We start from the raw sequence: 17,583 nt of genomic DNA, 5'->3' as shown, positions 1-17,583 counted from the left end.
TATTTAACAATCAATCCAAATAAAACCTTACCACATTAAAATAAAGGATGAATTTATTTAACAAAAAATACGTGGTCAAAACTTTTTTTGCTGACGTTGAGTCAACACTGGCCACAAATAAACTTTCTATTGTGTCGAGGCATGTCGAAATTTATCGATAATGGATTAGTGATGGGTCTTGTCGATGGTTTATGTCGACGTCAATTCCCTCAAAGTTATTATGCTTTTGTTGGGAGAAATCCTAATTTATATGCTTGTGACGTTTATAAGCGTTAAATACTTTAGTGCATTACTTTCTAAGCATAAACATTTAGTTAATAGAGTGTTACAAGCGGTACTTGTATTTTTACATTACGCCTATGTTTTGTAATGAACTACTTGTTACCCGTGGCTTTGCCTGCGTTTTAAGGGTCGCTCGACAGATGTAAGGACTAAAGAATATACATATTTCCTTTATATACATACATATATATTCATTTGCACTTGCTTTGCATTTTGGGTGAGCTATTTTATTATATAAACAGATGTACGAATTGATATATTATATACATAAATAGCTGTATGTATTTTATGTAACGGAACTTTGTTAAAATGCAAACATTTTAAAAAAAGAGTAACTACAGATTTTTTTCGCTGGCTCTGTTCGGTAGAATCAATATTTCGGTATATGTATTTTGTATTTGTCTCATATTAAGATTTACTCACACATGTGGTAGATAGCAACGCACACATGAACAACACGATTAACAACAATATTTTTAAAAACAACTTGGCATTAAAGAACTATACATTTCATTTAAAACATAATTAATTACATTTTCCGTTGTGAAGTTTTGACAACACCCCAAAATATAAGTAATAAAGTTTCTTTTCATTGTAAATGGACTGTATAGAAAGTAAAATACTTGAATTCGTATAGTAATGCATAATTTTTTTTAATTACTTAAAAATTATGTATTTCTCTGTGCGAACAGTATGTTATTTTTGACACCAAATAAATGTACAAGCTTGTAAATATGTTTTAATTAATTATACACAGTTAAATTTAGAGCCAGCCAGCGTAAAAGTTCCTACAAACACAAAATGATGTAAGATACCTTGTTGGAGCAAACTTACTTTTGCTTTTTTTATGGTATAGGTTAGCAGACGTGCATATGGCCACCTGATGGTAAGTGGTCACCATCACCCATAGACAATGACGCTGTAAGAAACATTAACTGTTCTTTACATCGTCAATGTTCCACCAACCTCGGGAACTAAGATGTTATGTCCCTTGTGCCTGTAGTTACACTAGCTCACTCACCCTTCAAACCGGAACACAAAAATACTGAGTACTGTTATTTGGCGGAAGAATAAATGATGAGTGGGTGGTACCTACCCAGACGGGCTAGCACAAAGCCCTACCACCAAGTAAACGTCAAAAAAGTAAAGTCGCTGTATATTATGTATTAAATAATAGTCATAATAAAATAAATTGGCAAAATTTGGGTCTTATTAAATGACAATTACAAAATCGTCATTAAAAAAAACAGTAGAAAGAGACAGATGCTAAGAGAAAGAGAGAGATAGGTGGCCCAAAGACACTGATATGATTACTGTAAGTCACGTAAAGGAATTCATTCGAAAACAAAAACTGGTACCTACATATTGATGTCACCGCAGCTAAAAAAAATCAGTATATCAAAACCTAACCTAACCTTTATTGGCGCCTTCCCATTTTTTTTACTGTCACCATATAAATAACAAAAAGTCAATAACTTTTCAGTGGCTGTGTTTTTTTTTGGGCTACATCACATACATCACTCTGATCCCAATGTAAACTAAAGCACTTGTGTTATGAAAACTCAGTAGTAACGACGGTACCATAAACACCATGACCAAGACAACATAGATAACTAATGAACTTTTTTTACTTAGTCGAACCCGGGACGTCGGAGTGGCGTATGCATGAAAACCGGTGTACACACCACTCGGCCACGGAGGTCGTAAATTATTTGAACCCAGGACATAGAAAACCGTATTCGTCAAACCACTAGCGTGGTAGCAATGAGTCCGCAGACTTTCATACAGTATAATATAATATATAATACTGTTACTGCAATTCTTACTTTCTTTTTGAATAAAAAAACTGGTTTAAATAATATTACTCGCATTCGGGTCTGATATTACACTTGTAACCTTGTTTTATATTGTATTTTTTAACTGACACTCTCATTGCTCGTTGCAGGCAAGCACCACTGAATATTCATGTACTTAATTTGTGTTTATAATTCATCTCGTGCTCGGTGAAGGAAAAATCGTGAGGAAACCTGCATGTGTCTAATTTCACAGATATTCCAACAACCCGCATTGGAACAGCGTGGCATATGTTCCAAACCCTCTCCTTGATGGGAGAGAAGACCCAGCCCAGCAGTGGGAAATATACAGGTTGTTATTTTACTTTTTTACTACTCTAGTTGCTCTAGTGCCTTAATTATACAATACTATTCAATAAATACTTGGAGATAATCCTTTGTGAAAGCCTGCCTGGGTAGCACCCATTTATTATATACTAGTAGTCATATGCGGCCTCGCTCGCGTTTTCGGTTGGTTGTCGTGTCTTAGGCAAAAAAGTAGGCTATGTCCTTTGTTGGAGTTCAAGTTTGCTTCATACCAAATTTCATCAAATTTGGTTCAGGTTTGGTCGTGAAAGAGTGACAGACAGACAAACAGACTTTCACATTTATAATATTAATATAGATTTTATAACTGACACTCTCATTAGTTTAGTGGCATAATTATACAATACAATTAACTTGAAGCCAAATTTTTGTGAAAGCCTGCCTGTAGCACCCATTCATCATATATGTCGTGTTCCGGATGACTGAGTCAGTGAAACAAAATCAAAATACTCAAACATAAAAATACGTTACTAAAAGGTTTATAATGATCTTAGGTAACAAACACAAAAATATTTTTTATATTATGCAGGATATCGATAAATTCTATCGATACAGTGCACATCCCTAGCACCTATCGTAACCTTCAAGCGAAAGTCTATGATGGACTTCACGATGAATAACAACATGGACACGACTTCTCGTAATAAAGGATTACTTTATTAAAAAATGCACAAATTGTTACGCAATGTATTTATTTATATTCTTAATTCCAAAATGACGTATTTAATTGAATTTTCCTATTAAGTTAATACTTTTTAGAATTGTAAATCTGTGCTGATATTATTTTTGATGTTCTATTTTTAAATTTTCGATAAAATCTAAAATACTGTCTATCTCTTTCTTGTTTATAAATTAGAAAGAGATGCCAATATTACAATTGACGATTGAATGTTTTATTTTATTTTACATAAAAAAAATAATTAAAGAAAATACTTGCGATCTCTTTCTGACATGTGCATTAGAAAGAGAAAGTAGATTGATCCTGTCTGATTGTTTTTGTTGAACGGACGGATAACCTAATGATGATGATTTGTAATAGATCTGAATGTTTGTGAGGAATGTGTTTGTAAAGGCATGAATATAATTTTATGGAAGTTCTTTTAATATATGATTGTGAAGTTTTTTTTTAATCAAATTACTTTTTACAGGCACAAGACATAACATATTTGTTCCCAAGTTTAATAGCGCATTGATAATAAAATAAATGTTATATTTCTTTATAAAAAAAAGTATGCGTGGATGGCAAATATATTAAATATAAAGTGTATATGTATATATTTACACAGATATTTAAATGAAATTAGACAATTTTTTTAAGACAAATTTAAATATTTAGATGCTTGAATGCTTGTGAGTCATGCTATAACCACGAGTCCTATACCACTGCTGGGATAAGGCCTCAACTTATTTTGAACTTAGGGTTTCAAATTCAAACATACAAATCCATGCAAAGACCAAAAAAACAGTTTCTTGTTCGATATCGAAGCTTTTGCTAATAAGTGTATAAGAATTTTTAATTAAATTAATTAATTTACAACATACGGAACCATAACGTGTAACATAGTAATAAATTAATTTACCGTTGCTATATTGGTTCATATACCGTGATATTCCCGGTTCAGAGCAACCTACTTTTAAGTAAGAGTGTTATAACACAATCTTTCCTTTTCACACGTAATTAAAAAGAATGCGTTAGAAAGAGTTAGAATATTGTAAGAACTTGTGATTTATGTTATCCTGGTACTAAAAGTGAGACTCGATATTATTCTTAATAATTATTATAAAAATATTAATTTATTTTATTGGAATTCCATCGAGCCTTATTTTGTTTTTTTTTTCTATTTAATATTCAAATTTAGTTCAAATCAAACGACCTTCTTTAATTTTTTTTATTCGTCGACCGCTATCCATAGTTTTGGTGTTCGAAAAGAAATGTCTATCCATCTCGCTCACACATACGGCTGTCTCACACAATTTCTCATTTCACCGTTCACTTGTTTAGCGAGTCAATATTAACTGTGACCGAGTTCTTTCTAGCGAAAATTATCATCGATAATCAACTCTAAGCCTAAGGGAATTTGGTTAGATATTGCTCGGAGAAAGTAAGAAAGCTGGGACCTTTTCGAAGTAACATAGCTTGTAATATGTGTGTTTCTTATTTTATAGTTGTAAAGTTGGTCAGTCGGGTAGTGGGTTCCTTGCTGTGACATCGTGCGGACGTCTATTACGATTAATTAAAATAAAATGCCGAGAAAACCGTTCAGGTGCCGCAATTAAACAAAAAATTTAAAAAAAAATGTGTTACTGAAAAAAAAATAATAGAACATTATTCAATATTCGAAATTCGAATCGCGCGCGAATTTTAACGTCACGATGACAGTTGAAAAGTGTCAAAGGTACCTTAGTGATGTGAGACGAATGGTTTTTTTTATAGTGTTGCTGATATTTTTGGACAATTCGCCCTCAACGTGTAGGGGTGAAGAATATGACAGAGGTAAATAAAAATGTATTTATTAAACTGTTATATTAAACATAATAAAATAACTGACATATTAATTATACTACATTCAAAAAAAGCCTTTAATAGCTAAATCAAGATTATAGAATAAAACAAAAATAATATACATATTTTTTAATTATTTAAATCGGCCTCCGGCTTCCACTTGTCTCAACTCGTAAGGCATTCCTGCCTTGATCACATAAAATCCTATGAACGATTATTTTGTCATTAGATTAATAATTTTGTGTAAAGTATTTTTGACATTAACTTGAATAAATGTCAATGTCAAATCCTTAGATATCTTGGTAACAGATAAGATATATTTTTAGTCTCTAGTGAACCTTTAAATCGTCATTATACAAGATTAGTATAAATTTCTACCAATAGACGCCGGCAAGAAAATTGCTAATTTTTACATAATTCAAAACAATACAATTACTTATAATTAATCTTGTATAGAAATTACAGAATGCTTATTCAAATATGTTAAGTTATCTCTGGTATTGGTATTATATAGAGTCGAGATAGCCCAGTGGTTAGAACGCGTGCATCTTAACCGATGATTGCGGGTTCAAACCCAGGCCAGCACCGCTGATTCATGTGCTTAATTTGTCTTTATAATTCATCTCGTGCTCAGCGGTGAAAGAAAACATCGTGAGGAAAACTGCATGTGACAAATTTCATAGAAATTCTGCCACATGTGTATTCCACCAACCCGCATTGGAACAGCGTGGTGGAATATGTTCCAAACCTTCTCCTCAAAGGGAGAGGAGGCCTTTAGCCCAGCAGTGGGAATTTACAGGCTGTTGTTGTTGTTGTTGTGGTATTGGCAATTATTTGGTCCCATCTTGATAACTTACGGGACTGATCGTGGAACAGAATGATTCTGAAGTCATTGATGGAAACAGTTCATAATCAAAATCAAAATAAACTTTATTCAAGTAGGCTTTTACAAGCACTTTTGAATCGTCATTTAAAAACTAAGTGAAGCCACCACCGGTTCGGAAAGTAGATTCTACCGAGAAGAACCGTCAAGAAGCTCAGTAGTTACTCTTTATCAACATTTAAAAAATACAAAGTCATGTTAGTTAAATACAATTATTTAAATTAATATTCTGCTTGGAAGTCAACAGGTATTAACTCCACGCTTTTTTATCATCTATAAAATCTTGTATCGTATAATATGCCTTTTTTACCAATGTATTTTTTACAAACGATTTGAATTTGCGAAACGGCAAAGTTAAAAATGTCTGCGGAATTTTATTCAGAGTGAATTAATTGACCCATAAGATGAATGAACGAATTTATGAACTAACGAAAAAAAATAAAGTTATAATACAACTAACTATGCCCAAGACATCATGCGCGTTTGAATTATTACATCAGCTAGATAGCTGATGTAATAATTGGCAGATGCTTGGCAGATGCCAAGTTCTAGACATTAGCCGTAACAAACACACAGACAGTCAGACAAAAGTTGTAAAATATGTTTTTTGGTACCGACACACTCTAATTTTATTAAATGTATAGATTATCACACTGATGTTTGTATAAGTTATATGTAAATCTATAAATAATATATAAATCTTAAAAAAAATATGAAGGTATTCAGAATGTTAACATCGTAAGGAAACCTATATGTGTCTAATTTCAGTCAAATTCTGTCATATTCGAAACCACCTATCCGCATTGGAGTAACGTGGCAGAGTATGCTCCTAACCTTCTCCTCGAAAAGAAAATGAGTTATCCCAGCATATAAGTATATAAGTAAAGTAAGTAAAGTAACAGCCTGTACATTTCCCACTGCTGAGATAAGGCCTCCTCTTCCATTAAGGAGACGGTTTGGAACATATTCCACCACGTTTTTTTAATGCGCGTTGGTGGAATCTTTATATATCCTTTATTTAATTATTCTTTATTTTTAGCAAATGATTTGAATTTATGATTCGGTATTTACGATTTATACAACGCTAGCTACTCGTCCGTCTGTAAACTTATATGGTAATATTTTAATAATTAATATTACAACAACAAACAACAACAACATCAGCCTGTAAATTCCCACTGCTGGGCTAAAGGCCTCCTCTCCCTTTGAGGAGAAGGTTTGGAACTTATTCCACCACGCTGTTCCAATGCGGGTTAGTGGAATACACATGCGGCAGAATTTCTATGAAATTTGTCACATGCAGGTTTCCTCACGATGTTTTCCTTCACCGCTGACCACGAGATGAATCATAAAGACAAATTAAGCACATGAATCAGCGGTGCTTGCCTGGGTTTGCCGCAATCATCGGTTAAGATGCACGCGTTCTAACCACTGGGCCATCTCGTCTATCAATTAATTAATATTATAAATGTGTAAATTATAAGATTGTTTTATAACATGCCTTCAAACGAGGTGTGAAGCGCCACCTTGCGGGCCGGTATGGCGATTAGTGCAGCTCATTCTTGCTGACTCTACTGGTCGTCTTCGCGTTTGGACTCCCCTTCCACTTACCATGAAGAAGTGGAGTCATATACCTAACCGGATACGGATATAAAGATAATATTTGACGTCCTGTAATGGTAATCTTTTCATGAGCAAGTTTAAACAGAAATTTGGTTACAAACCGTCTCTTCTCAAGATATTTTCTTTTCCGAACCGGTGGTAGTGTTTAATTCGACTATTAATAAGTGGAATGATTCCATATTGAATAAATTTGGGTTTGAGTTTAAAATGTTCAGCTTTGAAGGGCAAGTAAGCCAGTGTGACTGCAGGCATAAGGGACATAGCGTCTTAACTACCAAAGTCAGTAGTGCATTGGAGATGTAAAGAATGGTTAATGACTGAGCATTGGTAATAACTTCATCAAGCCTATATGGCCGTCCACAGATCCAAAAACAACAACAACAGCCTGTAAATTCCCACTGCTGAGCTAAAAGCCTCCTCTCCCTTTGAGGAGAAGGTCTGAAACATATTCCACCACGCTGTTCCAATGGGGATCGTGGAATACACATGTGGCAGAATTTCTATGAAATTTGTCACATGCAGGTTTCCTCACGATGTTTTCCTTCACCGCCGAGCACGAGATGAATTATAAAGACAAATTAATCACATGAATCAGCGGTGGGTTTGAACCCGCAATCATCGGTTGAGATGTACGCGTTCTAACCACTGGGACATCTCGACTCACTGGGCCACCCCGACTCCACAAATCCAACATCCTACATTACCATAAATATTCCGGTTTTGAACCCGCGCTCTTTTAAGATCTGTTTCATCCACTGGGATATCTCGTTTCGAAACAGGAAAAAAGCGAACGTTTAGAATAACGGTTACAGTAATTGATTTATCATCGTGAAACTGTTACACTCGACTACGTACCGTTCCTAACCATAGTGTACTAATTTTCGTGTTTATACAAATCATTTTACACTCGGGCTCACTAACATTTTGTTACAAATTTCAATATGGAATAGTTTGGTGTAAATGGGCCTCAAATAGCGTCCGAAAAAACCCTATCTAAAGTATGGTCCTTTTCAGTGCGAAAAAGTCTTGTCTTGTTCCGGTTAATATCTGGAACGACTGGACTGATTTTGACAGGACTTTCACTGGCAGATAGATGTTGTAATAATGGAGTAACATAGACTACACAATAACTTTTTTCTTAAATTCAAAACGATGTCGTTTTTCCTATGATATTGTACTATGAATAATACTATGAAAAAGTATTAAGTATTTGGTGGTAGGACTTTGTAGGCCCGTCTGGATAGGTACCACCCACTCATCAGTTATTCTACCGCCAAATAACAGTACTCAGTATTGTTGTGTTCCAACACACACAATGTTAAGAATAGTTAATATTTCTTACAGCGTCATTGTCTATGGGTGATAGTGACCACTTACCATCAGGTGGCTCATATGCTCGTTCGCCAACATATACCATAAAAAAAAGAAATCTTCATATCAGATCAGATGTTCTAATCACTGGACTATTTGGGCTCAATCATGATTTAATGATACAAAATTATCAGTATTATTTCAATATTATGTCAAATAATTCTTCCCGATTTTAAATGCGAGTGCAGTCGCCAAGCAAAGGATGTTTTCAGCTGTCATATAAATAAGAGCGAGAAGGATTTATTACACAGGATCAGCTGTCTCGCTCCAACGAACCGGTATTAATTAGGTTAAAATTTATTCTTTTGAACTTTGTACTGAAGCTCGAAGGAGTTAAGACTCGATTACGTCGTAAATAAATGAGGTTGTGTGTTTAATAAATACGTCATACCAACTTAATAATAAAAGAATAATTATTATATTTTATTAAACGTATAGTAGAAATATACCTAATTATTTAAAGGAATTACTAATATTTATATCTACCCCTTCCTTTTAAGCTTATCACATGTGTTAGGGGTGACAACAATGCCCCAAGAGGTCAGGATTGATCCTGCAACTTTTGACATTACTAGGCGGCCAGCAAACCAATGCGCTATTGACGCTTAACTAATAATAACTTAATAATTGTTAATAAAACAAAATATTAACACATACATGCAAACACACACATACAAACATTCCTTCCATTATCTTTAAACTATATTCTTTTGTTTTTTGCACACATTTAAACTTTAACGAATCAACACAAACATAGAGATTAATCCACGTATAATTGTACGAACTGTTTAAATTTGGAAGGAATTATATTTTTTTTACTCTTAGGCACTTGGTCAGATATTCAAATATTTTAACACGTAAAAAATTAAAGACACACAAACATACATTCACACACACATACAAACATTGCTTACATTATCTTTAAACTATATTCTTTTGTTTTTTTGCACACATTCAAACATTAACGAATAAACACAAACACAGATATCCACGCATAATTGTACAGACTGTTTAAAATTGGAAGGAATTCCTTGCTCGTAATTTAAATACTTTTTTTTTAATCTTAAGCACGCCGTCAGATATTCAAACAGTTTAAGACGTGAGAAGTGACAAGTTAAGTAAATACTCAGTGAATATTTCATCAACAAGCTTGGATTATTCGGAGAAAGCATACATACAATTAAAAATGAGATTTCCTTGAGATACGTCACAATGCTTTTGTTTTTTTTTTTGTAAGTCACCGACACAAACCAACCAGTATTTTTTTGTGTCGATTTATTAATTAATTTATAAACGTCATTATCATAACATAGTATATAACGAAGTCGCTTACCGCTGTCTGCCTTTATCTTTGATCTTTAAAATTACGCAACGAATTTTGATGCGGTTTTTTTTAATATATTGAGTGATTCGAGAGGAAAGTATATGATACATGGACAATATAATAAAGAAACAAAAAATCTGTAGTATATTTAGTATCAGCATTGCATCTGTTCGATGCCGGAGCGGCTAGCTATTATTAAAAATGTGAAATTGCTTTGTAATAGTAGTTATAGTGAGTATAATCTTTTGACAAGCTTATTTGTCGAGATACGAGGTATTCCTACTACACGGGTTTTTTTTACTGACAACCTTAATTAACGCTTCACTAATTTAAAAACAAAACGCCTTCAACAGTTTTAAATCAATGTTAGTCAAAGTTTTGAGGTACCGTTTTGTCTTTATTCCATCAGTAAGTCTATCAAACATAATAATTTAATCAAAATCGGTAAAGTCAAAAAAAATTGAAAAAGAGTAACTAATGACTTTCTTGCCGGTTCTTATCGGTACATTCTGCGTTACGAACCAGTGGTAGTTTCTCTTAAGTTTTTTTAATGACGATTCAAAACTGCTTACTTAGGTTACTTATACTTACGTATATTTTGATTTTAATTTTGATTTTGAAAGCTTGAGTGCATATTTATGTATGATACTTCAAAATTAATCAAACCACAACTTACTGTTAGTATTTATGAATCTGTTAATAAAAAACTCAAAAGATGTTTGTATATAAAACGAATTCCGGTAACATTTTCAATACAAATTAATTAAGCACTACAATTAAAGAGGTTCTATTAATAACCGGTTATATTTAATTCGTAATATTTACTAAATGTTCTTATACAGTAGACCACCTACTGGTTACGTTCGGTTTATAATACTTGACTGCCTCGTTAGTCTAAAAGTGAGCTTGGATTAAAACCTTTTTTGTGGGACAATTGTATTTTATTTGGGATTTTCTGTCGAGTTTCAGTAGTAGCTCGGAGTCCGTACCACCCCGTGCCTTGCACGAAAAATCGTTGACGACTGATGTGTTCCTGATATTTTTTTATTAATAAATATTTTATAATTGAAATAATTACACCATCAACTTAACAGCTGATATATGTAACAATAAAAGAAATACTTCTTTAAACTAAACAACATTGATCTGATTTATAGAAACCCTATAGAGGTCTTGGATTAAAACATTTTTTGTGAGAACATACAATTGTTTTTTATGTCGAGTTTCAGTAGTACCTCGTAATCCGTACCACCCCGTGCCTTACACGAAAAATCGTTGACGACTGGAATCTTTCCCATATTTTTTTATTTATAAAATAATACACACACACACATCATAAACTTACCACTATATTAATAAAATTAACAGCTGATAAAGGTTACCTTAGAAGTGATACATGTTTAAATTAAACAACATTGAACTAATGTATAGATTTTGAATTATGTCGGATTTGCCGTTTCATCGTAGTGTGCGTGAGCGAAGAAGCGTCTGTGTGTATTCCACAGATGATAAATGGTTGACTAATATATCTTGATAATTTTCGTGGTTGTTGAAATTAGTCATTACATTTCTGACCGTAATTATACTAGACCACTTATCCACTATTCCTTAATCAACAGCATTCAGTAAAACATCCATATTGTCCAATTCAATTATAAAAGACCTAGATGAATCGTTATTTCGGTAAAAACCACAGACCAAGGGTCAATGAACTGTGTTCTTTTTAATCACATTTGGTCAGAAGTCATTTGACGGTAGATCATCGCCGAATCGTCGAAAATCAAACTTCGAACTAGAACGAAACAAGATTGGGAGAATTTCATTCAAATTAAAATTCTAAATTTGAAAATATTTGCGTTTAAACAATTATAGTACGACACAACTTAGATGTAGCTTCGATAAAACCGATTATTGCCGATTTATACAACCAATAGAAACAGCTCCCTATCGCGCCATCGACGCTATTCGTCGCTATATATTCTCGCGTCAGTCCAACCCGAGAAAGCAAGTGCATGTAAATCGACGCGTCAAATTGACGAATATATTAGGTCATATAATATTGCAAGTTATTACGTTTGTGTAAAGATCATATTCGCATAAGAAATAAATATTGATAATTTGGGATGGCTTACTTAGTTCGGATGTGATCGTTTTTACGAATTTTGCCGATGCGACATCTAAGTTTTATAGTACTATACCGAGTTCATTCTGAGTTCTGAATTTAATCATTACTACAACAAACATTGTGTTTTTAAATTCTCATTGTCAGTCTCACGCAAAGGTAAAAAACCATAGATCCAAAAATAAATAAAAAATAATTTTAATAATAGGTAAGTGCCTTATCGATTGAACAAGGAAACATTCCATAAAATATGACTTCCCAGTAAAATATTTAGTTAAGATAACTTAGAACTTAACGATCTTTGTACTTTGTTTCATTATCTTATAATTATTTTACTAGAATTGTATTTTTTACACCATAGATACGTATAGACATAAAGTGTCAATAGTGGAATAATTCAAATGCCTCCAAAAAATGTTGCAGGTTCCTTACCCCTAAAGCTATTGTGTTAGCCCCCGTCTAACACAAGCTAATTAAAAGCTAAGCAAGACATCTTTTTTTTAATAGTAATTACTATTAAAAAAAAGAAATTTTATCTGTGCCCATAATGGTCATATTTATGTTAAGCAATATGAGTTTTTTTATGTTTTATAACGATACTATGATTCGTTAGATGGCGTTGTATTCTATACATAGATCAAAACTTTAATACACACACATACACATCACCATACACTAATATTTCTTATAGATACGTAGACCAAATTCAACTCATAGATAATTATTAAAAATCTTTTAATACCCCACTAAATTTAAGAGTACGTTATGCTCCTTTTAGTTGCAAGCGATCGCTTCATTTCCAAAACATAAGCATTTCTCCTTCTCCATATAACGCGAATAAGTTTAACCAGAATACAAAAAAGATATAATAGTATTATAAATGTAACACTTTTATTTAGTAGTATAATACTCGCATATTATTTAATATAAAATACATTCGAAAATTTAAAAATCGAACAAATTTATAAAAAAAAAATACATAGTACTAATCCGTTAAATTCACAAAATGGACCGAATAAATAAAAACGCCTTCCATTTCGAGTATCGAAATTTATCGACGATCCGTTGTTTTCACACGTCACGTAATGAATAATCCATTACGGTATCAGTTTCAACAATCAAAATTCACAACGTATGCAATCAGCAATGTATGTCGTGCACTGCGACTTTATAGCATGACATTAAGATATGGCGAAGAAAGTAAGAGGTCAAAGAAAGTGAAAATGTTGGAATAGAAACGGCGTCTTACATCGGTATTTCAAATAAATACAATTCATTTGATTGTTGGTATGAATCGTTTTATACCGGTTTGAACCGGTTTGCATCTGGTTATCTTGTAATATGTATATCGTATCTTACACTTTTTACTCGATCATAGTAAATTTAAATAGGTTTATGGGTTTATATTTTTTGTGTGTGTTCGTATTTCAAAATTGACAAGTAAAAATATGACGTCATAAATGATACAAAAATATATAAAAAGTATTTTGGTATTTCGGGTCAATCGTTTTTTTTTGGTTCGCTATGTTTTAGACAAAGGTAACTCAATAGTACAGCCTAAGGAAGATGTTTTAAGGAAAACTAGATTCAACAAAGGATTATCCAAGCTTTTCTGGAGCGTTCTAAATTCGAAATTTAAATTGGATAACAAAACATAATTATCACAGCAGTTTCCTGGCGACTTTTGTATTCGAAATTTAAACTACACAACAAAGAAGTACATTGCCGATGCGTTTTTTTTTTTAATAAGTGAATGAGTTTAGTCTGCAACCAACCTCTTTTCTTCCAATTATCGTTTCCGAATGTAATTTGTTTTCCTTATATATCTTCGAATGTTTTACACGTATATTCGTACCCTAACCTTCCTCAAAGTTTTATTGTAACATTATACAATTTGCTGTAACTCGGTATACGGAAGCAATACTTGTTAATTAGACCGTAAAGGAAAAGCATACCGACGCGGCCAATGAGCCGCATACTATGATGTTACTGCTACATTAAGTAAAAACTATATATTAACTTTTAATTGATATTAATTTTTTTTTGTTAATTTTTTTACTGGCAACACCATCGATACTCACATTTAACCTGGATGTCTGTCAACGGCTAAAACTAATGAGCCTAGCCAACTGATATTTCTGAATTTTTATTTTATGACTTAAACATTCGCTGTGAGAAGATTTTAGTAATTTTAACTTTAGGGGGAGGAAGTAGAAAGGCATCTAGTATATTATATATAATACTGGCAGTATTATACTAAAGGTCTGGATGAGAATAGCCTTTTATCACCAAACGTTTTGCGACAATATTCAATCGGTTTTATTTGGAGTTTTTTTACACCAAAATTGACAGCTTTTTGTCGCTATTATTTACTCAATACTATATTGTGTATTTGTATACAGAAAAAAAATTCTAGCACAATTTTATAAGAAAAATGTATCCCTCAATTACCAGACCATAAATATTAGTATTGCATAGTATTTAAACTCTTAGAAGTGGCAATATTTAAAGAGTTACAAAAACTTAGAGCTTAGATGATGATATGTAGAAAACAGTGTCATTTTTATTATTGTTATAGACAGCATAATCAGATAGAAGTGATCGAATACGAAAGCACTTAGTATCTTTGGCTGGTTCTTCTCAAATCTGACGATTTTCTTTCCGAAGAGTTTGTAGATTCCTTCTTAATTCATAAATAACTATTATACTTTAAAATTAAGTAAAGATTTAAGATTCGCACGTGATATCTGTGTCATAAATAAAAAACATTAAAGTAGTTTTGTTTTTGACTTTTCGTGTCCCTACAGCCGTTATACTTATACGAAAGTATTAGTATGGTAATGGGTGGTACCCAAGAAAAACAAAAGAAGGAGAGGTAGGCGATTAAAGCGTAGGAAAGTAATTTGGGAATGTAGCAGTTCCTGAATTAATAGTACACGGGACAAAGAGTCGAGATGGCCCAGTGGTTAGAACGCGTGGATCTTAATCGATGATTATGGGTTCCAATCCAGGCAAGCACCGCTGTTTCATGTGCTTAATTTGTCTTTATAATTCATCTCGTGCTCAGCGGTGAAGGAAAACATCGTAAGGAAATCTGCATGTGACAAATTTCATAACAATTCTGCCACATGTGTATTCCACCAACCCGCATTGGAACAGCGTGGTGGAATATGTTCCAAAGCTTCTCCTCAAAGGGAGAGGAGGCCTTTAGCCCAGCAGTGTTAATTTACAGGCTGTTGTTGTTTTACTGTTTAAAGGAGAATGAAAGGCCTCGATTTTTTCTGCTAAAGCCTATCCTCAGCGGAGTCAAGTTCTGGCTCTGTTACTGCCTGTTCCTAACAACCTTAAGGTTATTTCACCACGTTGCTATACGCTCGTGCTAGGTTTTGGGATTTATTTAGATGTCTTTATGCAAGGCCATCTGGGTCGGTACCGCCCACCCATTCTACCACCACACAGCACTACTTAGTATTAATAGCACATTGATAATATGATGCATTATTATTATATCTTCAAGCATAAATATATATAGAAAGTGATGACCACGTACCATCATGATCATATTGGCAGTCCGCCTACCTGAGTATTTATATTTTTATATCACGGTCAAATAATCTATTAATTTAAGCAGTAACATTAAGATAATATGTTTGCCGAGATAACGGTACGCGGTACAGCTGACTGGTTTTGATGTTTACAATGTATACCGGGATCGATTCCGGCTCCTGCCATTTTATACACCTTGATAGTTAATGAAATCAAGTTAAGCGATGCGGTGTAGCGGTTCTAGGTCGTCTGAAACTCGTATGACAGCTTTGATCTGCGTCACTTGTCTGACGGGCCACCGTGTATTCAGATTATCAATTTTGACTTCTGTTTCAATAACAACAACAGCCTGTAAATTCCCCACTGCTGGGTTAAGACAAAAAAAAATCAAAATAAACCTCAATCAAGTGGGCTTTTACAAGCACTTTTGAATCGTCATTTAACAATTAAGTGAAGCTACCACCGGTTCGGAAAGTAAATTCTACCGAGAAGATCCGCCGAGAAACTCAGTAAGTACTCTTTTTCAACATTTAAAAAATACAAAATCATGTTAGTTAATACAATTATTTAAATTAATATATCCTGCGTGGAAGTCAACAGGTATTAATTTCACGCTTTTTTATCATCTACAAAATCTTGTATCGAGTAATACGCCTTTTTTACCGATGTATTTTTTATAAACGATTTGAATTTACGAAACGACAAAGTTAAAAATGACTCAAGTTAAAAATCTCCCTTTGGTGAAGGTTTGGAACATATTCCTCCACGTTGTTCATATGTGTATTCCACCAATCCGCATTGGATTCTCCTTAAGGGGAGAGGAGGCCTTAGCCCAGCAGTGGGAAATTTACAAGCTGTTGTTGTTGTCGTTGTTTTTCATGAATGTGGCAGAATTTCTATGAGACGCATGATTTGCTCACGATGTTTTCTTTCACCGCCGAGCACGTGTTGAATTATAAACACAAATTACGCACATGAATATTGAGTGTTGTCTAGGTTTGAACCCGTAATCATCTGTTAAGATGCACGCGTTCTAACCACTGAGCCATCTCGGCTCGGTTGTGAACAAGCGACCTACTGGCTTCGCACGGGTGCAATATTGATACTAAATATACTACAGAATTTGTTTATTTACAACATCACACTACAAACTCCTAAAATTATCAGTGTTTCTTTACTATATTGTCCATGTATTTTATACAAATACCTTATTCTCTAAACACTTTATCTATTAAAAAAAAACCGCATTAAAATCCGTTGCGTAATTTTAAAGATCTAAGCAAACATAGGGACAGACAGTGTAAGCGGCTTTGGTTTATACTATGTAATTAATGAAGTGTAAAAATCCGCCTTCTCTCGTTTAAAATAATAATTAAACTAAACAAATGTGCACTAATTACTGACACACGTCACACATTGTCATTGAAATGCCATATCATTGAATTTCATGGATTTAATGTCGAAATATCTAAATAAATAATATTTTGAAGTAAAAAAAAATTTTATTAACATAAGAATTAAAAACATTAAATGCTTAAATACATACAAATATGAACTAAAACTAGTTACTGTATAAATCTTGACCGCGTGCAATGGTGGCAAGAATGCTAGCAGCATTTCCCCGTTGAATCGCAATTCCGATCCTCTGGGCAAAAAACGAACCAGCCCTCCTGTCACCAGTGGAGGCAATGAGGCGATTTTTGCGGATATACATAATTTTTCGACTAAAAAAGTGTTATTTCCGAACGAGCTATAATTCTGGATACGGTC

General features: G+C 33.4%; 1 protein-coding gene across 1 annotated transcript in view; it reads left to right on the top strand.

Annotated features, from left to right (window-relative positions):
* Window positions 1-4,611: 4,611 nt before the first annotated feature.
* Window positions 4,612-17,583, top strand: part of LOC124541229 (serine protease filzig) — a 28,953-nt gene continuing 15,981 nt past the window's right edge. Inside the window, exon 1 of the mRNA XM_047119108.1 lies at window positions 4,612-4,935. Within this exon, the coding sequence (XP_046975064.1) occupies window positions 4,815-4,935 (121 nt within the window). The 5' untranslated portion in view covers window positions 4,612-4,814. The remainder of the gene's footprint in view (window positions 4,936-17,583) is intronic.

The sequence above is a fragment of the Vanessa cardui genome, chromosome 27 (assembly GCF_905220365.1).
Source record: "Vanessa cardui chromosome 27, ilVanCard2.1, whole genome shotgun sequence".
In the NCBI taxonomy this organism is placed as follows: domain Eukaryota; kingdom Metazoa; phylum Arthropoda; class Insecta; order Lepidoptera; family Nymphalidae; genus Vanessa; species Vanessa cardui.
This window is presented reverse-complemented; position numbering and strand designations above follow the sequence as displayed.